The following is a 26,493-nucleotide window of genomic DNA, read 5'->3' on the forward strand; positions in this document are numbered from 1 at the left end:
CTTATATAGCACTTTAAAGTATGAAAAATACCATTCATATTATATCTCATTTTATTCTCCCAGCCACCCTGAAGGTAGGTGCTACTCATAGAAGGAATAAGTTTCTGAGGTCAGAGTTGAGCCCAGATCATTTGGTCTCTAAGTCCAAAACTCTTAGTACTATACCACCTTCCTACTGTTTCTCTCAAGGTTTTAGTGGCACTGTTCTCCCCTGCTTCTCCTTCTACCTTTATAATCTCTCTTTCTCTGTCTCCTCTGCTGGATCTTCATCTAGGACATGTCCACTAATTATTAAAGTCTCCCAAGGATCTATCCTGGGCCCTCTTCTCCTGCCATACTTTTTTACTTGAGTGATCTCAGCAACTGCCATGGATTCAATTATCAACACTTTGCAGATGATTCTCAGATCTATTTATCTAGCCCAATCTCTCTCTCTCAAATTCAGGTCCTGAATCTCCAATTGCCTACAGAACATTTTAGACTGGATGTCTTATTGGCATCTCAAACTCAACATGTCCAAAGCAAAACTCAGTCTCTTTTCCCCTAAGCCCTCCTCTCTTCCTAACACACTCCTGTTAGGAGCAGCACCATTCTCACAGTGATCCAGGCTCAAAATGTTTTCTTTGACTTCTTCCTCTCTTAGTCCCCCATATGCAATCAGTGGTTAAGTTCTTAGGTTTTTACCTTTGCAGTATTCTCACATAGATATACTCCTCTCCTCTAATTCTAGAGGAGGTGTGAGCCCCCATTCCCCATGCCTACATTATTATAACAACCTGGTCTCCCTGCCTCATTTCCCCCCATTCCAGTTCACCCTCCATTTAGTTCAAAACCATGTCACCCCCATTCACTAAGTTCTAGTGCTTCCTATTACTCTAGGATCAAATATAAAATTCTGTTTTTTTCCTTACGAACTTACCCCGCTCTTAACTCCTACAGTTCCTCAAATGAAGTACGCTACCTCCAGACTCTCAGCATTTTCACTGGATATTCCTCATGCATACATATCCTCCCAACTCCCCCCCCCCCAACTTCCATAAGGAGCCTGTTTCTCTGCCCTGCCCCCCCCATGCCACTGCCTTTCTTTGTTTATTATCTCCAATATATCATATAGTTTTTTAGTTTCTCTTACCCACTAGAAACACTTCCTTGAGATCAAGGTCTAGCTTTTCTGATTCTTTCCTTGTATCCCAAATTCTCAGCACAGTACATGGAGGTGCTATTAAATTCTTATCACTAAACATATAAACTCTTGGTAAGATTAAGTTTCCAAGTGCAGTTCTACCAATCTGTATGGGAACCCCTCACAAGGAGTTCTGTATTCCAGTGAAATCATATTTGCTCAAAACACAAACCATATTTATTCCTTAGGTCATTAAAGTATAAGAAATGGTAAATTCAGAAGATAGTATTGACATCAAGACACATAACAAAAATACTTCATAAGCACAACTTTTAAAAATATACCAAGCAAGACAGTAATTATGCATATACATTTCTCAACTTTGAACCAACCAAAGGACAATCAAATTGTCCTTCCTTCTGAAGATCCTTAAGGAAACAATATAAAATGAACCAAGCTTACTTACCAAGTGCCGTTTATGGGAAATAATCATCAACCTCATCATAATCTGTACAGAGTTGTCCAAACTCCCTAAAATGAAATCTTTTAAATCATCATAACAAGCAAGAAACACCAAAATGAGCCCTTTTTCTCTCTCCCACCTCCAACTCCAGGTTTTGAGAAGGGAAAACTTTACCTTAATCTCTCCTAAGAGTGCTCCGGTTCTCTGCAGCACCAAGGACAAAATCAAGGTTGAATTGGGGTTAGGAATAGTAATTTTGGTCTGGTTGAGAAATCGCACGAGTCCATAGGGTGCGTCACTCTGAGCAATAGTGATCCGGCTCACTAGGTGGCGCCCAAGCACTGCTCCTCCAGTGGCTGCCGTCAGCAGGATTTCAAACTGCTCCTCAAATTCACTGCATGGCAAGAAGGAGCAATTCTCTGAGTCTAAACATATTAAAATGCTGCTAAAATCCAAATAACTAGTCATTTTCCAAATTGGTCATACATATTCAATGCACAGCACACACACAAAGTAATAAAAAGAGGGTGCTCATCTAAAGGCAAGAGTTATCCACATCCACACGAATGCCTAGGAGTCGTTATTAGAGTTTTCCTCCCCTGTTTATAATTGCTTGGTGCATTAAGACAGTGAATGGAAAGGGGTTGTTTCTATATTCTGATCAGACTTCTGAAAATCTGAAGGAAAGAAAAGCACATACACATAGTGATTTCCTCTAATTCTAGGAAAGTGATACATGCAACTCCTATTGCATATTTTCCAACTCTAAGTGACATTTTCCTTTTACCAGCATGTAACAAATTGTTTCTCAGTCAGTGCATATGTTTTCTATAATTTTGTTTTAAAACAAGGGGCCCATTTGGCGTGCACTCCTCTCTGATGATGAAGTAGTCTGGGGGGATGTGAGAGTTATCATCAAGAAGGATTAGATAGAATGAGGGTAGAAGTTACAAATTGTGACTTGAGACCAGGACAAACTACCTAAATAATTAGAGTTCCCCGGAAATCAAATGGACTCCTTCAAAAATGGGCTCTTCCTCATTATAAGTCTTTTTAAAAAGGCTCCCCCTTAATGTAAGTGCCTTCCTTTCATTAACTATTTTGGATTTATCTTGTCTAGATCTTGCTTTATACAGTCATTCACATGCTATTTTCTTTATTAGGCTATGAGCTCCTTGAGAGCAGGGACTCTTTCAGTCACTAGTGCTTAGTACACAGTAGATGCAGTGATATTTTTTTGGAAGACATTCTTTTATTTTTTAGATTTTTTTTTTCAAGGCAATGGGGTTAAGTGGCTTGCCCAAGGCCACACAGCTAGGTAATTATTAAGTGTCTGAGGCCGCATTTGAACTCAGGTACTCCTGACTCCAAGGCCGGTGCTCTATCCACTGCGCAACCTAGCCACCCCTGGAAGAGATTCTTTTCAGATATTGGTTATACAAGATGGCCACTAAGACTTTTTCTGACACTAAAATTGAGTTTCTATGCTAGACATGACACAGGATTCTTATATATTAATAATTAAGCATCTGATTATTTAACTCATGAAATCATCAACTCTTATTACCTTTCATCATCATCTATGATAGAGACATTTATAAAACTTAGGTTCTGTCCAGGTAGAAAGATGACCAAGTGACCATGAACATGGTAATCTACACCAGGGAGGGCAGAAATGCTTTGAGACACAAAATCAGCTGTCACATTGCCGAAGGTTCCATGCAGTCTCACTACTGGAACTATGATCATCCCAATGTCTTCTTTCACTATAACATGAATTCAGAGTTAGTGGCTGACAAACTTCAGCAGAAGCCACCCAAAGTGAAATCATGAATTTCTTCTTTTTGCAATGAAGGAAAGTAAAAATAAAGATTTAACTGGTTTTTAATTATTTTAATAACTCTATGTCATAGAATCTACATTAACTTCAATTATCTAGTTCTTTTAAATCATTATTAATGTGAAGAGAGATGTCAATAAATAAGAAAAGAGGTCACAATACTATTTATATTTTTAGTCAAAAATATATAATTTGGGTAAAAATGTTTAGCAGCAATTGCCTAAGCATACACAAGGTAATGATGTTTTCCCATAAAAATGATCAAAAGCTAAAGACTTAGACTTGGAGGTGTCATCAGTACCTATCTAATTACCTCTTCATCTGACAGATGAGGAAACCAAGATTTTAGAAAGGACTGATTTCAGAAGGCAATATTTGAATCTTGGACCTCTGAGTCCAGTGAAAGAGCTCCCCAATACCACCACCTTCTATAAGCATATGCAAGTAACCTAGAGTACCCTGAGGTGATTGCTTGGATTTGGAGTTTTTGTTGTTTTGATTTTGCTTATTCAATGATTTTTACATATATAGGATAGTTAAGAGTGTGGAATTCCTTCAATTAAGCAGATCAGCACTTACTATGAAAATTTATAGTCTTAGAGAGTTGCTTAAAGCCATAAAAAAGCAAATAACTTGTCCAGGCTCACACAGCTACCATCTGTCATTAAGAAGGACTTGAACTCGGGTCATCTTAACTTCAGAATTGATTTTATGCACTAATATTACAATGTTCCTCACTAATGTGGCAACCAGTACAGAAATGAAATACTGCTTTGAATGATCCCAAAAATCATTATCAAATGAATGGATTGCTATTTTATTGAGAGTAAGAAAATAAATGAGAGACGATCTATCATTGTGATTAGAGAAGACGTGGGTTTATGACCCATTTCTAACACACATTATTTGTAGAACCCTGGACAAGTCATTCAACTGTTCAATATCCCAAGCAACTCTCCAAGATTAGAAGTTCTAAAGCTGCTTTGAATTTACTTCAATAATCAGTGGATCCTTGATCTTAATTTTAGACATACCTTCATTAGGCACAGATGACAACCTATCCATAGCTTCCTTTTCATACTGTATGATTTTGTCCATGTCCTAGAAATCCCCCATAGAAAAAGGATTCACCCCATATCCTGGAGGGCCTTTGTTGCCCTTTAGTCTTATTACCTGACTGGACAATTCTTTCATTGGCCCCATTTACCACTGATATATTTTCTGCTACTTCTCACATACAATTCAGCATTAGTAATATGCTATATCTATTTATACACAACAGACATCTTTCTATTGCCTTCCTAATCACCTGCAAGTTTGATTCTCCTGAGATCATGGTGGTCCATTATTTGCAACCACATAGCATCATCATATAGATGGAACATGTGGCTTAAGAGAACTGGTTTCAAAGCTTAAGAAGACATGGGTTCAACTCTTTACTCTGGCCCAAAAACAGACCGTGTGATCTCGTATTCTTGGCATTTCTCTAATATTATAGGATTCAAATCAACCTGTTTAGTAAAGATAGTTCTCTCACTTGAGAATTCCCTATTCCAAAAAATCCAGGTCCAGCATCCTTGGAAGAATATTCTTTAGAAGAATACTCATATCTTGCATAGGATGTAAAAAAAAATTTACATGGGATTTTACATGGGAAGGAGATGCCACCTGGGTTATCATTGAAAGGGCTATTCTATTGCTATATGTGATCTCAATTCACACTAAGATGATGGTATAGTGGAAGAAAGTCTGGCCATGGAATGAGAAAGACTCAAGTTCAAATCCTTGCCTGACTTTATCACCCTTAGTCCTCTCTCAGCCTCAGTTTATGGTTATAATAATACTACCAACCAGAGCATTGTTGTGAGGTTCAAACGAGATGACATGTAAAGTACTTTGCAAACCTTAAAATATTATACAAATATTTACTGAGTCCCTTTCTGGACTCCCTCAATCTTCCCCAGGAGAGCATTGGAGGGGCGGTAGACAAGGGAGACAAGTTTCTCCCTTTACATCAAGGTCTCCATTTATTTGCCAAAATACCAGTGCTTAAATACCTCTCCAGTCTCTAATCCACTACCACAGCACTTAGTAGAACAAGACTCTGGTGCTCAAGGACACCAGGTGATAATAGTTTACAGTGCTCCCATACACAACAGTCCCTAACAAGTATTAACCTTCACTATTACCTCTATCTTTTCTACAACCATCTACTCTTCCTGGTATCCAATACTGAACTCAGATCATTGTTAAGCCATTGTGTCTGTGAAAGGTATAGACACTGATAGAGAAATTCAATGAGTTTCCCACTGATTTTGTGGCATAAAGGCCCAGACAATATACACTCTTTATGCCACAGCCTCCTCCCAGCCCAGCCCAGCCCAATCCAGATATTATTGGCAACAGCTTGAAGGGGCGGTGAGAAAACTCTGCTACTCCAGAATGAGTGTGGAATGAGGAGCACCTGCCAAAGAATCTGCAGCAAAAATCTGGAGAAAGCAGCCTGCACCCCCCGAGACCATAAGGGAAATCTGAAGAGATTTCTCTGCTCTCCCTCAGGGTAGGACTCTGCTGCTAGCCTACACTCAGATCCAGGTTGCAGTTTGGGCTTCCATACTAAGTAGCCAAGCTGGATCCCTCCTTATAGCTCCAGGGCAGGGAGAAGTACAGGGGCCATCTATATATATCAAAGCACAGGCAAGAGAGCATAATCCCTTGGAGGAATAAAGGTCCCAGTAGGGTGTCTCCCCCAAAAAAACCCAAAGCTTTGGAAATGCTGTCTTGGGCTGAGGAAATGAGTAAAGAACAGAAAAAGAAGAATCTGACCATAGAGAATTACTTTAGTCCTATAGAAGATCAAAACACATACTCAAATGATGACAAAATAGAATCTTCTACATCCAAAACCTCCAAGAGAAATAGAAAATAGGCTAGACTATGGATGAGCTCAAAAATGACTTTGAAAATCAATTAAGGGTGATGGAATTAAAATTGGGAGGAGAAATGAGAGCAACACAGAAAAATCATGAAAACCAAATCAACAGTTTTGTGAAAGATATACAAAAAATACTGAAGAAAATAATTTAATAAAAATTAGTTTAGGCCTGATTGAAAAAGCAAAACAAAAGGCAAATGCAGAGAAGAATGCTTTAAAAAGCAGAATTAACCAGCTGGAAAAGGAGATAAAAAAGCTCTCTGAAGAAAATAACTCCTTTAAATGAAGAATGGAACTAAAAGAAGCTGATGACTTTGCAAGAAATCAGGAAGAAATAAAACTCTTCCAAAAAAAGCCAAAAATTAGAAGAAAATGTGAAATATCTCATTGGAAAAACAACCAACCTTGAAAAAAAGATCCAGAAGAAATAATTTGAAAATTATTGGGCTATCTGAAAGCCTGATCAGGAGAAGAGCCTAGACTACATTTTTCAAGGAATAATACAGCAAAATTGCCCTGAGATCCTAGAAGCAGAGGGTAAAATAGAAATCGAAAGAATTCACCAGTCACCTCCTGAAAGAGATCCCAAAAGAAAAACTTCCAGGAATATTATAGCCAAATTCCACAACTCCCAAATCAAAGAGAAAATTCTAAAAGCTGCCAGAAACAAACAATTCAACTACAAAGGCTCCATAATCAGGATTACACAGGATCTGGCAGCATCTACATTAAGGGCTCTTAGGGATTGGAATATGATATTCCAGAAGGCAAAAGATCTTGGTTTATAACCGAGAATCAACTACCCAGCAAAACTGAACATCCTCTTTCAGGGGAAAAGATGGATTTTCAGTGAAACAGAAGACTTTCAAGCTTTCCTATGGAAACAACCAGAGCTGAACAGAATGTTTGAACTCCAAGTACAGGACTCTGGTGAACCATAGAGGGGGTGGAAGAGAAGGATTAACTATGAGCAGCTTAATGACATTGAACTGTTTGCATTCCTGCATGGGAAGAAGCTAGTGATAATTCATATGAACTTTCTCATTTAGAAGAGCTGTTAGAAGGAGCATATATAGACAGGACATAGGAGTGGAATATAATGGTATAATAGAATAAAAAGATGGAGTCAATGGATGATAAAGGAAAGTACTGGGAGGAATGGAAAGGAGATGAAGAAGCTAAGATATTTCACACAAGAGTCAAGAAAAAGCTTTTTCAATAGAATGGAACAGGGGAAGGCAAGGTTGAATGAGTGAGCCTTCATTCTCATCAGAAATGGCTCAGAGAGGAAATAACATACACACTTAATAAGGTGAGGAAATCTATCTTACCCTAGAGAAAAATGAGAAGAAAGGGATAGGATAAGGCGAATGGGGGGAGGGAAGAGAGCAATGGGTGATAGAAGAGAGGGAAGACTGAGGGAGAGGGTACTCAGATACAACACACTTTTGGACAGGAGCAGGATGAAAGGAGAAAGAGAATAGAATAAATGAGAGTGGGGAGGAATAGAGTGGAGGTACAGCTAATAATAGCAATTATGGGAAAAATATTGAAGTAACTTCTCTGGTGGACTTATGATAAAGAAAGCAACTCACCCCAGAGACAGAGCCATCGAAATCTGAACAGACTGAAGTACATTTTTTTCTCTCTCTCTCTCTATTCTTGAGGTTTCCCCATCTTCTTGGGGAGGGGGGTTATGCTTACTCTTATAATACATTCAATTTTGATCAATGTATAGCATGGAAACAATATAAAGACTATCAGACAGCCTTCTGGAGGGGAGGGAAGGGAGGGGGGAACTGTAAAATTCAAAACCTTACAAAAACGATAGGTACATACTACTATTGTAAATAATTGGAAAACAAAATGTTAGAACAAAAAACCACAAAAACAAAAAACAAAATATATATATATATATGTATATATATATACATATATATATATATATATGTATACACTCTTTATTATTCTATTTGTTTTTCCAGAGTGGATTGTCAAGCAAATCTCCTGTGAGTGGCTTTAGATTTCATTGACGAGGTCCTATGATATTCTGGGGTCCACACAAAAATTACAATTTCTTTAAGAACAAAACCAAATGAGAGCACTTTGAAAACCTCTGATCTCTAAGAAACCTTTCTTCCATTAAACTTTGTGCAAAAGATCCTCATAACACTGGCAAACACCTGTGATAAACATGATGCTCAGTTTTTCATTTCACTTGGTATTTATTTACTCAGAGGACCATTGAGCAAAGTTACCACTGCAGTATCTGTCTGATATTTAAAAATATACCTAGAGGACAACCTTTAAGCCTATTTTTGTGCTTACCAAGATATAAGCGATTTTTTAATTTTAAAAAGATGAAATAAAGAAATCCTATATTCTCCCTTTCAGTGAAATATAAAGTGGTTGTGAAGATGTATTCATTTACAGAATTTCACCTCTGAGAGATTGCCTGATATCTTAATTTCTAGGCAGAGTATTTTGAATGCATTCATAAAGTGATTAAAAAATAATATATGTGCACATACATGCTAGGCAGTTAGGTAGCACATTGTGCACACCTGGAGTCAGAAAGATCTGAGTTCAAATCCAGTCTCAGACACTTACTGTGTTTCAATTATAAAATGGGGAAATAATAGAACCTCCATCCCATAGTTGTTGTAAAAAGCAAATGAGATAATTATTATAAAGCACTTTGCATAGTGCCTGGCACATTGTAAGGGCTATATAAATGATGGCTTCTATCATCATCATTAAAAATCATTAAAATCAATATATTAGTAACAACTTAATAAACAAAAGTCAATCATGATAATATAATCAACAATAACTACTAATAATTCATTGTTATATTTGTTTTAAAGATCAATTCTTTTATGCCTCACAAGAATCCAGTGAAGTCAGTATCTCCTTTGTACAAATGAAGAAGAGCTTAAGTGGCTTATACATAAATCACACCTGTTTCTCCTGGCTCTGAGACTTCAGAGATGAAAAGGGAGGTAGATAGTTTGGCAGTTGCAGATGTCTTCTTAACTATCCCCTTTCAGCAGGGTAGCCAGAAGGAATAATAATGTTATTTATTACCTTTTCCATTTTTTTAATTTTCCTCTCTGAAATTATCTTTAAAAAATCAATTCCCGATCTTCTTAAGTGTCATTTCTATTTCTTCATATTTAGCACACTACATACTAGGATACTGAAATACAGGGAGTGATTCAATGATCATCAACTATGAGTATTTATAGAACATAGAAATGTTAGCAAATCATCTCTTCTTTTTGTTTCCAAAAATGTTGTTTGAAGGCTCTGGGTTTTATAACAAGCCTTCTTCAATGCTTCTTTTTCTTTCCATGGCTTTCCCGTTTTCTGAGGTGCCACTATTCATTATTTTCAGTCATCTTTCTTAGTAAAGTATTACAAATGGATCTTTTATTCTAAACTGCTACTACCCCTTGGTTAATATATCTTTCTACTTGACAAAGAGTTCAAGCTTTTGCCAGTTAAGAGTGTCTGGATTCTTGTCTTCATTTTGTGACTGCTATTTTGGTAAGGAAATGGTAATAAGTAAGAAATGTTAACTAAGAAATGGTAATATTGAAGAAATATTATTTCAAACTATTATGTATTTTGATAATCAACATTTTAAATTGGTTTGGAGATTTTAATTTACTTATTTTCACTAATTAGCTTAGTGTAAGGTTCAAATATTTAACAGTTCTATTTTGGTTTTATTTTGCAATAACTAGTCAGTCTTCCTGCATATTCCCAGTTGATTCTGAAATGACTCATACACTATTAATCATTGTTTCTCATATTTTGCCTGAGTCAGGGGTTCTTGGTGATGCTATTCCCTTTAAGCACTTTTCAACTCTTCTTGAAAAAAGTGCTCCTGATGTGGAGATTTGTGATAGACATTTGGTCTTTCATTTGTTAATCACAAATTATACATAACAGTATAATTTTGATCAGTCAAAAACACCTGAGTTCAATCTAATCTCAGACATTTAGTAGTTATGTGACCCAGAGCAAGTCATTTAACCCTACTTGTTTCCGTTTCCTCATTTGTAAAATGAGAGGGAGAAGGAAATGACAAACATTTTTGTTTTCTTTTGTTTTTTAGGTTTTCAAGGCAATAAGGTTAAGTGGCTTGCCCAAGGCCACACAGCTAGGTAATAATTAAATGTCTGAGGTTGGATTTGAACCCAGGTACTCCTGACTCCAGGGCCAGTGCTCTATCCACTGCTCCACCTAGCTTCCCTGATGACAAACATTTTTAAAAGAATATTAAATTTACCAAAAATAAAAATCACATTATATTGGTGCAGGAAATCATACAATTGAAATCCTACATTCTGCTTTTATGGAGAAAAGGTGATGCAAAAGCAATCTGATATAATGAAAATAAATACTATGCCCTAGGATCAGTAACAATTTATATCAAGTTCTCAAATGAATAAGATTTATTTTAGATTAATAAAATAATGGATAATAATGATGAATCGTCAAAAAAGGACAAATTATATTTAATATACTTGTCACCAAGGTAGGCAAGCATTTAAAAATATTACTTTTTAAAAGAATTTTAAAATATTGGGGTTCTTTGAAGTTTTAAGACTCAACTTTCAGTTACTAAGATAATGTCATTCATGAACCAAGTAGGTTTATGAAAGTAAGTGAATCTCCTGTTCTCTTTTTCAAAGGTCTACTGACTATTTCTAGTCCTTAACATACTTAAATTCTAAGTAATATTTCGTTTGTTTGTTTTTTTGCAAGGCAATGGGGTTAAGTGGCTTGCCCAAGGCCACAGAGCTATGTAATTATTAAGTGTTTGAGGCCAGATTTGAACTCAGGTACTCCTGACTCCAGGGCCGGTGCTGTATCCACTGTGCCACCTAGACGCTCCCCCTAAGTAATATTTGGTACAGCTGACCAACCCTTTCTCCAAAATGTTTATTCTTCCTTTGGCTTTTGTAACACTGCTTTCTCTTGGATCTCCACTTACTCAAGTGACTGTCAGTCCTCATTCTTTTTTTTTTTCTGTTTCATATGTCCATCTGTTTCCATCTACATACAAGGTCAAATATTTTTCTTAAATATTCTTATTTTCTCTTTGAAATATCAACTTTTTAAAGTTCTCACCTCGTCACAGATGATTCATAAATAGACCACCATTCACTCCCCAGAAGTAAAGTGTCTAATTCTCAAATGATGATGATATTTGTCCTTTGTTCTCAAAGAGGACCATGACATCAGGGAGGTAATGCCATGACAAGCACATGAATTAGATTTGAGTGATGGGATACTGCGCTAATTCAACAACCTCACTTTCTCTTCTAGAACCAGCTGGGTCCAGTGATGAATCAGGAGGACTGGAGATGGTCCTGGATGTGAAATAATCAGGGTTAAGTGACTTGCCCACAGTCACATAGCTAGTTAAGAATCAAGTGTCTGAGGCTGGATTCGAACTCCTGTCCTCTTGACTCCAAGCCAGAGCTCTATCTATTGTGCCATGCAGCTATCCTCAAATAAATTACCTGATACCTATAGCTGAATGTCACCCTGGCATCCAAAACTCACCAGTCAAAGCTGAAAAAGGCGTCATTACATAAAGGTTTACTACTTCCCTGATTTCTCTCTTTCTCTTAATAATGCCACCATTAGGCTAAAGTCTCAAACCTGAAGCACTATTTTATTTTTCTACTCCCTTATTTTTCCACAATCAGTTTCAAAATGTTAATGATTTTGTACCTCAATCCCACCTGCACACCTTGCTAACTTCCATTCCTTTAGCTACTTCTCTGGTTCAAGCCTTTATCACTTCCCACTTGGACAACTATAATAACCTTCTAACTGGTTTTCCTCTCTACAGACTGTCTTCTCTTCAATACATTCTCTAAATGTATATATTCTTTCTAATTACTGTGATCAAGTCACCCATTCCCTATAATCACTGAATACAAGCATAAAACCCTCATGCAATTGTTGGCCTCCACAGTCTGATTTGAATCTATAATTGCTGCATTCTCTCACATTCTCCCTTTATGAAATTCAACCCCACTCCATTCAAAAAATGTTGCTTTATTAACTGCTATGTCTAACATTTAGGTATTCAGACATCCTTTCAAAATGAAATGCCCTTCCCTGTTCTTATTTCTCCCTCTCTGGTCTTCTCTTTTTATGCATGCGAGCTTCCATCCATGGAATTTACTCTCCCCTTCTTTTATGCCGAAATTCTTTCATTTATTTAAGGTCCAATTCAAGGACCACCTCTCCACATGAGCTTTCCCTTAGTTCCCTAGGAAAAAGTGATTTCTCAAAATACCTTGAACCTCTCCTTTGTTCTAATTTAGTCTGCAAAAATCATTGGTATGGAGCACTAGGCTAAGAGTCATGAAGACCTAAGGCAAAACCCTACCTCAGAATACTAGCCTTCCTAGCAAGGCATAAAAATGGGGATAATGATAGCATTTACCTAGCAGAGTTGTTGTGAGGAACAAATGAGATACTATGTGAAAAGCATTTTGAAATTCTCAAAAGAATTACATAAGGGATAGTTATTATCATGCCTTTTAAATTTTTACCTGAAGGCAAGGTCTTTCCCTCACATCATGCTGTTATGTGTCTAACAAACAAATCAATCAACAAGTATTTATTAGGTGTCAGGCATTGGCCCAGGGACTGGACTGGAGATAGATATACAAATAATGAAACAATTTCTACTTACAAAGGACTTCCATTCAAATGGGAGAGAGAAGTTTATATGTATTCTGTATAAGATTGTGAATATGTATAATGTACATATGGCATAAAAAAAGAAAGCAAATAAATACATGCAAAGTAGTTAAATACAAAGTTGTTAGGGAAGGAAAAACCTAGAAGGTGTGTAATCAGGAAAGATTTCATGCAGAATGATAGTGGCAAATACAAATAGAAATGGAGGCCATTAGTCCAAATAATGACTTAGTTTTAAAACATAGTATTAAATGATAAAATCTACATTTTATTGCATTATAATTTTCTGTTAAATAATTCCCAATTACATTTTTAATCTGGTTTGGCAGTACTTGGGAGTATGGTTGATATAAAAGATGGTGAGTAAGTTCCACCTAGGGAAGAGAGGGACTATATGGAATAAGGAGAAAGACCATTCCAAGCATGAAGGATGGATAGGTTAGGAAATTGAGGCAATGAATGGCTAACTTCTTTAAAGAATGTAGCTGACAAAAGAAGGAAAGATAACAAGATGACAACATGAGAGGATGAAATGGTTTAATGAGCATTTCTTAAAGATGTGGAAGATAGGCAGGGTTGGAGAAGGAAGAAGGGTCCCTTTTCAAATAGAAAAATTAATTCTTTGAGCAGGAGGGAAAGGTAGAAGAGTGGGAGGTGATAACAAAGGTTGAAATGAATTGAATGTAAGCATGGTTTAGTAATTCTTTCAAATGTGACCTATGTGTATTTCTTACATGTTCAAAACTCAACTGAATCTAGGAAGTAACTGATAAAGATAAAACTGATATAAATCCAAATAATTCATCCATGATTGGCCACCATATGTCACTAGTCCATATCCTCCCATAAATTTATCAATGTTAAGGGTTTTCCTCATTATCAATCTTATCAAACCAAGGATCTCAGTCCATGTTATTTTTTCAACATACATTTCTTTGATGACATCCTTTAAACCATTTTTATTTAAATTTTTTTTTTTAAGTCTCTCACAGTCTGGCTCCAAATGCTTTCCAGACTGGGTTATAATATTCTCATATCAAACATGTGCTCTAACACTGCCATTTGACTAACCTTCAATTTTCTTCAGAACCTTTGGTATTCCATGATTAGAAACCATACAACACTACCAGAAGGATATCAGAGTGCACATGTGCATGTATATGTGTATACATGTGTGTACATGTGTATATGCATGTATATAAGTAATATATGATTATGTGTTTATACATGTCTACACTATACAGATATATATATTATTATGGTTGTTGTTATTTAATCATTCAGTCATGTTTGACTCTCTGTGGCTTGAAGTGGATTGCCATTTATTTCTCCATTATGTCTCCATTTTGCAGATGAGAAACTGAAACAAATAAGGGTTAAATGAATTGGCCAGAATCACACAGATAGTAAGTATGCTAGGCCTAATTTGAACTCAGATATTCCAGGACTCTAACCAACTGCACTGCCAAGCTGTTCCCTGGATATGTATATATGTATACACATATTTAAATATATGGTAGATAGCTTTGTATATACAAAGATAAATATATGATAGACTAAAAGATAGAAAGAGAGAGAGAGAGAGAGAGAGAGAGAGAGAGAGAGAGAGAGAGAGTTTTTGTTCCAAGGAGAATCTTGAGGGTGATTAAAAGTAACTGCAAACCAACTTTTATCTCTTTTAAAAAGCATACCTTTATGCATATACGAAACCTACTGGAAATTTTCTATATAGAATTTCAAATTGATCATGTCATACTAATATACCATTATAATTCAGAAATCTGTGATGTAAATAAAAAGCCAATAGTAAATAAGCATACCTGTAAAAGTGGAATACTTTGGATCAAATTCAATGATTCCTTCTGCATTATCATTTTTCATTATTATTATCTGAACTGTAGATATATTTCCAATTTCTGGAGGTTGATCTATCTGAAGTCCATTTTCTCTAACAGTAAAATCATAACCTCTTGGAAGGTAATAAAAAGAAAAATAAATAAAAGTGTTATGGGGTGAAATAAGAATTAGTTTAAATGAGTTGATATAACTTATTAGCTTCTATATCCCAGAATCTTATATAGAACTGATCAAGTGCATCCTTGATTTATTGATAAGAGTATAAAACCTGGATTATTTCACAACAGGAATGATCTATTCTCCAATTATAGAGGAAGTAGCCCATTCCTATCTTATAAAGGATTCAACTCTTTCAGACTTTTGATAGGACAATATAAACAAAAGAAGTATTTATACTTGAGGAAACAGGCACTAACAACTAGGAGAATCAAGAAGAATCCCTCAAAGGAGATGACACTTGAGCTGAGCTTTGACAGGAGGGAGGGAATCTAAGAGGTAGAAGTAAAGAGGGAGATCATTTCTTGTATGAATAGCACCCTGTGCAAAGGCATGGAAAAGGGAAATGGAAAAGAAAATTTGACTATGACATAAATTTTATAATATTTAATCAGTGTAAAAAGATGATTTGGAACCAAATTGTAATGGGATTTAAAAGACAAACAGGAAACATTGTACTTATGTATAGTTTATCCTTAGATAGTTGGTCAATAAACATTTTTTAAGGATTCAATATGTGTCAGACATTGTTGCTGAGCACAGGAGACTCAAATAAAGGTAAAAGGCAGTCCCAATGAACTCTCGAGGAGTTCATTGTCTTATGGGAGAAACAATATATAAACAACTAGGTACAAACTATTTACTGAATAAATCTGAAACAATAAATAAAGGGAAAGCACTACAATTAAGGGAGATCAGGAAAAGCTTCCAGCAGAAAGTGGGAGCCATATAGTATCTGTAGTACCTAACTCACAGAGCTGTCAAGAAGTTCAGATCTCAGAATGGATGTAAAATTCTTTCCAAACTTTTAAAAACTAAGCTTTGTTCTCTTCCTATTTTACTTTGCATCATGGTTTTTGGAAAGTATTCTCGATCTTTAGTATCATATTTTAAAATTTAACATGTAGTTGCTTTTATATTATGATTGTGTTTCAAAGCATTATAAATTATTATCCCTAGCAAGTTCTAGAACTTGAAACATTTTGTGAGCATGGGAATGGGAAGTAGTAATTATTAAGAGCTAGGATGATTTCATTAAAACAGGCCCCTCATAAGTTTATTTGTCTTAATGATACTGGTAAATGAGAGGAATGCCTTGGATATAACATCCTCAAATTGAAGTATAATATTTAAAAAAAAATTTGATGCTATTTTAGGGGGACTAAGATAGAGATAAGTAGGCTAAATGATAGAACAGTTAAGATTCAGAATGGTTTAAATAATCAGATCCAAAGGGTTAATGTATAGGTATCAACTTTTAGCGAAATCTTAAAGGAGTATTAGAAAGATCTATCCTACATCCTGAAATGTTTATGTTTTTGTTTGTTCTTAATCCAAGACCTGAATAAAGCATTAAACATGCTTACCACATCTGAAGATAGCACAAAGCTGAGAGGAAAAGTTGCTGTGGTCAGTGGTTAGAAACCAAAAAAGACAGACTAGACTTGTATTAACTTAGAAAACATTTAACAGGACATAAATATAAAATTCTACAATTGGGTTTAGAAACACAAATCCCAAAATAAAACATGGAGAAGGAATGGATAGAAGTTGACAGTTACAATTTTAAAAAAAAAGATGCTAAAGTTTTAATTCATTGCATACTCTATGACTCAACAGTGCAGCCAGCAAAAACTAATGTGGTAGACATAATGTCCATAAACTAACAAAATTATCGTCCCACTTTACTCTGTTCTAGTTATACCATAACTGAAATGTTGTGCTACATTCCTGGTTATCTCATTTTTTGCAAGTCACTGACGAGCCGGAATAATTCAAAAAAAGGACACCTGGGAACTAAAAGCTATAACATATGAGTCACTTGAAGGATTTGGAACATTTTAGTCTAAGGAAAAAAAGACTTAGAGGAGAGATATTAGCTCTCTTCCAGTTTCAAGAAGACTCTCATGTAGCAGAGGATTTATACCTGTTCTGTATAGCCCAAAGGAAAAATAATGAATCAAACTATTAGAAATGGATAAAAACAGCAGGGGGGGGGGGAATGTTAAGACTCAAAATAAGGAAAAGCCTTCTGCATGAATACATACTATATTAATAAGACTAGAAATTGAAAGAAAATGGTAAAGTGTCAAAAGAATAATTAAGATATATTCTAAATTTAATATTAATAAAGATATGAAGATATTAAAAAGTGATGTTAAGCACCATATATTGGTTTACACTTGAAATTTTAAATTACACGTGAAACAAGTGGCAAGTATAAAACTATAAAAGGAAAGTCAGAAAAATAGATGGAAAATACTTTATTCTATGAGAAAATTAAGAAAGAATGATTCTTCTTTTTTTGGTTTTAATAACAGTAATTCTGCAAAGTTATTTCATATGCTAATAGTCTCATCAAACAATCTTTAAGATAACTAGAAATTATGTCTATTTAACTCATCGTTGAAGACAAAAATGTTACAAAAATGTAACAACTCTTCCCTTATTTTCACAGTGTTAGATATTTACTTGGTATTTATAGCCTCTTTTATTCCAAAAGACCCTGAGGAGGATGACAGTGAATATAACGTAAAATAGGATAGGTTAAAAAAAAAAGATAACATTAAAAAGAGAATAGAGGACAAAATGAACCTAGGAAGAGTTTTCCCAAACTCTTGAGTAGAGTTTGTTATACTTGATTCCAATTACACTCAAATTAGACAGCAAACTGGATACAAGAAAATAAAAAGATCAGATTTATTTGGTAATAATACTTTCCTGCTCACCTCTACCTACTGGCTTCCCTGGTTTCCTTCAAGACTCAGCTTAAATATTACCTTCTAAAGAAGTCTTTCCTGAGCACTGTTAGTGCCTCTGAAATTATCTTCAATTTACACTGCATTGATCTTTTATGTACATAGCCTACTTTATTCCAAAAGGCCCTAAGGAGGATTAGAAGAGTGAATTTATTTGTTGTCTTCCTCTTCTACAAGCTTATGTGCTACTTAAGAGCAGAGACTATAATATTGCTTGGTACATAATAAGCACTGAACAAATGTTTGTGGACTGACAATACATAAAATGAACTGACCAGATCAAACATCCATAAAATATCTTTTTGAACTTTGTAAAAACGATACTTAGTCACAATCACAATTTTTATTCCATCTTTGTTCTAACATTCCATAAGAAATAAAAAGGTACTATTTTCACTTTTTTAAATTTGTTTATTTTATTTTTCTTATGAGTTTTCTCTTTTGTTCTGATACTTATTTCATAGCATGACTAATATGGAAATATACTTAACATGATTGTACATGTATAAATCTATATTAGATTGCTTACTGGGGAGGAAGGACGGAAAGAGAAACATTTGAAACTCAAAATCTTACAAAAATGAATGTTAAAAGATATGTATGTAATTAAAATTAATAAAATACTATTATAAAAAAGGAAATAAGGTGAACACAATGTGTATTATATAGACTTTCTTGAAATGGAAATCTCATGTTCTATCATGCACATAATTTTTTCCTTTACTTTGTATTCAAGTTTAAAATAAAAAGGAACTATAAGAAAAAAGCAACTAAAATAAATTCTAGAAGCGGGGAAAAGAGAAATAAGAATAGGGTATAGAAATAAGTTATACCTTAATTAGGCAAAATTGTCTACAGTTTCATCTTTATTTTCTTTACTTTACCTTCCTTGTAGTTCCACTTGTGTAATTGCAAGAGAAAATTCCTCAGGACCTTCAGGAAGGTCATCATCAACAATTTCAATATGGATACTTTTAGTTTTCTCCTTTGGCTCAAAGAGAAGTTCCCCTACTACAGGAATAAAATCTAAGCCTGCTTCTGCCGTTCCACTAACAGTCTCATACCAGAGCTTGACTTGACCCAAATGTCCACCAGAACGAATAACTGTGATGTTAACCTAAGAAAGAAGCATTTTTCATATATTATTTCAAATTTGAAACTAATCAATTTTTACTTTCCTGTTTTGAGTTAAATATTTCGTTAAATTACTTTTTGATTAAAAAAATTATTTTAGAAAGAAAACTAACAGGTTCATGAATGTGGCAGGACATTTATCCCTATGAATAAATGGGTACATTCGCAATTATTCTCAACATTCCTTTCACAATGTGAATGAATAGTTTGATACAACCATTAAGATTTGAAGCACCTAGTACCGTACCTTCTGTCCTTCTTCTGCCACTTGGAGGAGTTTAGGTGACAAAATGAACCATCCATATGGAAAGTCACTAGCAACCATTGTGATGTTGGCTGTTCTCCCAGACTCACTTAAACTTCCTCCTCCACTGATTCCAGTGAGGTGAAACTCATAGAAGCACTTTTCTTCAGGAATGCTATCATCTAAAGCCTATAGGAAGCAGTAATAATAACAACAAAACACAGATTAATCTGCAAAATTTTCAAAAGAAAATCTGCCTAGAGCAGCTAGGTGGTGCAGTGGATAGAGCACTGGCCCTGGAGTCAGGAGTACCAGCCTCCAGCCTCAGACACTTAATAATTACCTAGCTGTGTGGCCTTAGGCAAGCCACTTAACTCCACTGCCTTGCAAAAAAAAAAAAAAATCTGACTGGGCAAATTCTATTAGATTATATCCTTATAATAGATTATATCTATTATATTATATTATATTACATAATCTATTAGATATATGACATGGCAGAATGAGTCAGCCTGCCAAGTATTAATACCTGTATGATCACAATAGCCAAAGACTGTCCATCTTGCATGGTTAATTTTCCTGATGTTTCTGCAAATTCCTCTGTCAGAGGGGGAAATATATGCCAATATATTGTGACTTCTCCAAAAGTTCCTGAACCACGAACCAGGCTATAGGTAAAAACACAAAAATATGCACTCATTAAATTTTTTTTAAAAACTTTAAGATAGGGGCGGCTAGTTGGTGCAGTGGATAAAGCACCAGCCCTGGAGTCAGGAGTACCTGGGTTCAAATCCGGTCTCAGACACTTAATAAGTACCTAGCTGTGTGGCCTTGGGCAAGCCACTTAACCCCATTTGCCTTGCCAAAAAAAAAAAAAAAAAAAAAACCTAAAAAAAAACTTTAAGATAGGAGGAGTTTTCTGAAACTTTTAGTACTTCATGCTTTTCAAAAACTATTAGAAGGAGTCATGTTTTATGAACATACTTTCCAATAAGAATAATAGTATCTGGAAGTTATAAATCAAACATAATTGCAGGTCAAGTAGTCATAAACAAAACAGTGAGCAAGTATTTAAACTCAACACAATTCAAAAGGACTGAGTGCTAAAAACAAGAGACAAAGGGGATTTCTCTTAAATTAGACCTGAAATATGGGTTTCAATTAAATAAATGAAGAAAAAAGAGCAATCTAGACTGGGGAATATGATGAGATGAGCAAACAGAATAGAATGATAATTAATCTAATTTGAGTAAATCAGAGAATTCATAAATGAAAGAGTTATGAAATATGGCTGGAATAATGTGATACCAGATCATAAGAGATGTAGAATGTCAAGAAATGTGAAATATTGAGAAGTTGAAATTTATTCAATAGACCCGGAGTGTCAAACACTCAGCCAAATCAGATTAAAATGTAACTGGGAAATACCTAACAAAATAAATAAAAATATAATAGAACAAAAATAATATGATTTTCTAAGTCAATATTTGGACAATAAGGACTTTTTTATGTGGTTTAATGGGTCCCATCTCTATTTGAATTTGATATTGCAGCAATAGACAATAGGGAAATTGGTGGATTTTGAGCAAAACAGTGATATGATCAGATCTATATATGAGGTCTTTGAAGAAGTAAGTCTGAATCCTGTAATAGGAAACAGAGATGGAAATACAGATTTTTTGGAGTTAACTATATATTAGTTGAAACCATTATATTTAAAATATTTTCAAAGGAAAATGAGAAACAGAAAGAGGAAGAGATATAAAAACTCCAATCACCAAATCATGTATTTTATCAAAGAAGAAGGTGATAGTTAAAGTCAATGAATGAAGGTCAATTGTTTTGTTGTTGTTGTTGTCTTTGTTGGTTGGTTGGAAGATGACTTCAGTGACTTAAGGAACTCCCAATGAGGAAATTCCAACCCTATTCAAAACCAAAATTGTTTGAGAGTTTTAGGGAATAACCTGGAGCACTAAGAGATAAAGAGATTTTGCTAGGGTTATTTAGTTCATGTGTCAGAGGTTAGTTAACCCAGTTTGTCCTAATAGAAGTCAACTTTTTATCCACTGTGCCATTACTGCTTTTTCTAAAGTTCACAGTACACATGGTTAATTTTAGAGTCTGGATTTGACAACAATGATCCTAGGCACTGCCCTTGCTACTGCATCATGTTGCTCAGATTGAGCTATGTTTTCATTTCCGATTCAGTTAATATCTTTGCAACACTATATTACTCACACTTCTTTACAACATCAAGATAAAAAAGAAAAAATATTGGATCAAGTCACTTAAAATACAGAGGAAATATACTTAACTTACAAGGAAGTAGCTTCATCAGGCATTTAGCCAACCAAAAAGCAATTAGGTAGATATGCTTTAGGTATCACTTACCTAATTAAAGCAGTACCATTATGTTTTGCTGAGGGTTCCCCAATGAAAATATTCCTAGATGATGGGGCTATCCCAACCTCTCCAGCTGCACCTTTTTCTCCCTGAAGGACAATTGCTGCTCTACCTAGAGGAAAACAAGTTTTAGCACAACTCTTTTTAAGAAGAATGTCTACACAATGTCTCCTCAGTACTTCATATTATATTCCAAGAAATGTAGCCTTAGCTTACTAGACTCTTCAGCTGAAAATTAACTGCTCAAATTATGTGCTATTATTTATATGGAGAAATTGGAGAAATGAAGTTTCTAACTCATAATTCATGAAGTGTTGTGGTCCAAGTGGTTCTTCTAGAAGTGATGACAGCTTTGATTCATCTCTACCTCTCATGACTAGCACCATATATTTACAAGATGGCTAGATAGAAATAGAAGTATAATCTGGAACCAAGGGATAAAATGAAAACCTCTACAACCTATGACTTCAATCTCATGAATACAATCTTTTAAAGAACTGAGTTAAATGACCATATATTATGCAAGAATACAGTTGTCAGACAAGCCTAAACAGTGAAAGAGACTATGTCCCCCATAATAACACCATGATATAGTTTTCTACAGCTTTCAGTGCAACTGAATCCTCTCAAGGTCATAAAGTCTTGTATGGAAGACTAGAAAGAGCCAGTAAATCATAGACAGAAAAACACAAGCAGGTTCAGATCTTGCCTAGCATCATCTTTCCAGATGTCTAATGAGAACCACCATGCCTGCATTCCAAAATTTCTACAACTACATTTATGGCATGATTTAATGGTTTCAGAACCATTTTCTGGTCAAGTTATTGAATGTTTCTGCCTAGAATTCATGTGCAGTTTAGCAAAAATCAGGATTGATTAGGAGAAAAGGATTCGAGGTTTTGTTTTGATTACCCTTTATAGATCCATAGATTATATGTCCATAGACAGAGAGAAGCTGCAAATAAATACTTTGGTAGAGTAAAACTCAATGCTACTACATTTATATAATATTCAAATTGATCAATGAATATTTTTCAAGGAATAAAATGTACACAACCTACATTTCTTAACTCTTGAGTATGCAATTATAATTTTTAAGGAATTGATTTAAATTGTAAGTGGGAAAAAGAGGAGAGTTTTGCTTACCATTTACTAGTGATATTTCTGCATCATCAAGGGATAGCAATTGAATGATAAAACTCTTATCACCTTCCAAAATATTATTTTGACGTGCATGCAAAACAATTGTCTTCTGAGACTCATTCTATATAAAACCAGAGAATTAGGAAACATCTTCAAAATTGATCCAAGATAGTCAAAACATTTCTCATCAATAAAGCAATTATATTCCCGCTTGCTTTCTAAAAAAAAATTAAACCTTTAAATTTTTCTATGAATTCTGAATTACTTTTAAAGAGAGGCACTAAACCAAAAAAAAAAAATCTGGCAATTCCCTTTTCAGGAAAAAGTATAACAATTAAAACTAAAAAGAAGATAATAGGCTCCTCCACCATTGGTTCTTTGTTAGGTTGGGAACTCTTTGAGAACAGGGTCTATTTATTGTTTGTCTTTCCTTTTATCACAAGCACTTGGCACAGGACCTGACTTGTAGTCTGTACCTTAAAAGTACTAGTTGACTGACTCTTAAAAAATAGCTACTTTATGGCAAAGAATTGGAAAATAAAGAATTGGGGAATGACTAAAGTTATAGTATAGGAATGTGATGGGATGCTATTGTTCTGTAAGAAATCATGAGAGGTATGACTTCAGAATTGCCTGGAAAAATTTGCATGAACTGATGTTGAGTGAAGTGAACAGAATAGGAAGAACACTGTACACATGAACAGCAAAAATTATGTGATGATCAACTATGATGGACTCAGCACCTCTCAGCAATTTAGTGATTAAGGACAATTCTAAAAGACATATCATGGAAAATGCCAGCCAGATCCAGAGGAAAAAATGATGGAGTTTTAATCCAGACCAGAGCAGACTATTTTATGCTTTTTTTCTTTTCCTCATGCTTTTTTCCCTTTAATTTCAATCCTTCTTTCATAACATGACTAATATGGAAATAAATTAAACATGATTATACATGTATAACCTATATCAGATTATTCTCTGTCATGGGGAGGAGGAAGGGGAGGAAGAAAAATGTGAAATTCAAAAGCTTACAAAAAGATGAATGTTGAAAGCTATCCTTGTATATAATTGGAAAAAATAAAATAACATTAAAAATAGCTACTTAGTCAGTATAAGATACTAATGAAGTTCTTGGGTTATATGTCCATAGACAGAGAGAAGCTGCAAATAAATACTTTGGTAGAGTAAAACTCAATGCTACTACATTTATATAATATTCTGAAAGCTATCCTTGTATATAATTGGAAAAAATAAAATAACATTAAAAATAGCTACTTAGTCAGTATAAGATACTAATGAAGTTCTTGGGTTTAACCCTCACACAGATCAGTTAGCTTCAACTGGGCAAAGGGAAGGATATAAATTAAATCTTCAGTTCTTGAAAAAGCATGCTTCTACTCACAATACATAAACTGTTCTCTATAAAACTATTACTAACAAAAGAAAAATAACAATGGTTAATAGACAATAGGTTAATAGAATCACCTTCATACGCAAGAAAGTTTCAAAAATTTCAATTAAAAGGTACAATTAATAAGAGATATTACTTGTAAGTAGAAATGTTGTTAGCATTTAGATCAGTTTTTAAATTAAAAAATGACAAGTCATTTAACTTGAGAAGATAAATTTCTAACTCATTCATATTTAGATATGAATACTTTAAAATGAATCCTGAGTAAATTTCCACATTTAACATTCTTGAATTTAAATGTTATATATGACATATATAACAAATCTATATTACATAGTATATGATATGAATAATATATATATTAAAATATACCATGAAGGAGAAAAATTTCTTATAAGCATGGATCAAGAATGAAGATTATCTTCCCAACCATATTTATTTTACTCTAGGAAAAAAGAGGACAAGAGAAAACCTTAAAATGGCATATCTATTTGAAACAAGAACGCAGAGACCTCTGTGGATCTCTCATAATTATAAAAAACTGACCAAAAATCTGTTCTAAACCATTTATCTTAGATAAGAAATATTGTGTCAGAGATTTCAATGTGTATTTCAATACACCAAGTCCAAGGACTACTGTTATTAATGGTTTTGGACACAGAGTTAACTTTCTGAATGGAAGAATGTTGGCTATCAAAATGGTCAGTTAAGGAGAGGTGAATGCTCTGACTCTTTTAAAAAGTTATGTTCAGCAAAAAGTGTACTAGGAAGATGCAGAGATATTCCAGAGATAACACTGTGCTGACCATTCCAAAACTTTAACCCAGAAAGCTAGCTGCAACATTATTTTGCTTTCCATTACTGGCAAACTACTGAATAGAGTTGTTCTAAGAAAATTTCTGTATAATATGTCAGTCATATGCTCTTCTACCAAGATACCATAATGTCAAAAAGAATAAAGTTAACATCAACTCTATTCAATACAAATGATAGGATTCATCCTCTAGATGCTATATAAGACAGACTGTATACTTTTTGGTGGATATTGTACTAGATGGCCTCTGAGCCCTTCCAGTCCTACAACTCTATTTTTGCAATTCTGTGATATGTCCAACATATAATTTCTACACTGCATTTAATGTGTATGTGAATTTGAACTGTTCAAAGCTTTCAATAGATCTTGACCTTGAAAGTTACAAGGCAAAACTGATGGTTAAGATCAGAACTTGGTGTTCATGTTTTTTGACCTTACTTGGTTATTTGGCTGCACAAATCAACTCTCAGGTCAAAACTCTTGGTTTCTTATGTTTCCAGTATCAAATTCAAACTATTTGCATTTTGATGGAAGGCCCACTAAATTACTCATATTACTTTTTCCAAATACTCGGTTTGATCCATTTGGTCTCATCACAGCCTTTCCTTTTCTATTCTCATCATGTTCAAACTTCTGAACCATCCAAAGTTTCTTTTCACAAGTCAAAACACAAAACTGCTTCTACCATTTACAGTTGTTCCAAATGTACACCACCTAAGAGATACTTTTGCAACCTCAAGGAACTAATCATACAAGCCATGAAAGTAAATGAATAGTTGTACCAACTAAAAAATAAACTATTCCAATAAACACCCCTATTTTTCCCCACAGATATTTAAATATCAAGATGTAATTTTCAGTATAATATTAAATTTGCTAATCATATTTTCTATTTGACTAAACAATACGTATTTGAAAATTGTTTATTCTCCTATTCTCCCATCTTTTCTCTTAATAATGCATTTTCCTCCACTAAAAAGTCAGATTACATAGAATTTTAGTTTATACTGTGGTTAGTTGATGTGATTATCACATTAAATTATATTATCACATACACACACACACATTACAGAACTGTTCCTTATTATACCTCTTCAAAATAAAGTGTTCCATTCAAAGGACTTAAGTCATCCTTAGCTGCTTCCTCTAGAACCCATAAAAGTTGGGCAGCTCCTCTTCCTCCTTGGGTCCGGGTAACTGTCAGTGTTATATATGGGGAAGGATCATCAGTTGATAGGGCTTCAGGAACTGTTACCTGGAAGCAAAAATTACACAAAATTAGATGGTGGAGGGGAAAAAAACAAGAGAAGATAAAAGGAACATAAGAACATCTATCTTTAAATTTAGAAGATAGTTATTGCATAAAATGGAAGTATTCTGGATAACAACTGCTTCTCACTTAATGCCCAAGGATTT

General features: G+C 34.5%; 1 protein-coding gene across 4 annotated transcripts in view; it reads right to left on the bottom strand.

The window, feature by feature from the left end:
- The window catches only part of LOC141502675 (adhesion G-protein coupled receptor V1-like), a 456,940-nt gene that overhangs the window by 206,597 nt on the left and 223,850 nt on the right, over nucleotides 1-26,493 (bottom strand). For all 4 annotated transcript variants that reach the window (XM_074207517.1, XM_074207518.1, XM_074207514.1 and 1 more), the window contains 9 exons: nucleotides 26,168-26,332; nucleotides 22,856-22,973; nucleotides 21,698-21,821; nucleotides 19,836-19,974; nucleotides 19,310-19,495; nucleotides 18,813-19,045; nucleotides 14,917-15,065; nucleotides 3,154-3,352; nucleotides 1,761-1,980 (listed from right to left, as the gene is read on the bottom strand). In XM_074207517.1, the coding sequence (XP_074063618.1) occupies nucleotides 1,761-1,980; nucleotides 3,154-3,352; nucleotides 14,917-15,065; nucleotides 18,813-19,045; nucleotides 19,310-19,495; nucleotides 19,836-19,974; nucleotides 21,698-21,821; nucleotides 22,856-22,973; nucleotides 26,168-26,332 (1,533 nt within the window). The remainder of the gene's footprint in view (nucleotides 1-1,760; nucleotides 1,981-3,153; nucleotides 3,353-14,916; nucleotides 15,066-18,812; nucleotides 19,046-19,309; nucleotides 19,496-19,835; nucleotides 19,975-21,697; nucleotides 21,822-22,855; nucleotides 22,974-26,167; nucleotides 26,333-26,493) is intronic.

This window comes from Macrotis lagotis, chromosome X, assembly GCF_037893015.1.
Source record: "Macrotis lagotis isolate mMagLag1 chromosome X, bilby.v1.9.chrom.fasta, whole genome shotgun sequence".
In the NCBI taxonomy this organism is placed as follows: Eukaryota; Metazoa; Chordata; class Mammalia; order Peramelemorphia; family Peramelidae; genus Macrotis; species Macrotis lagotis.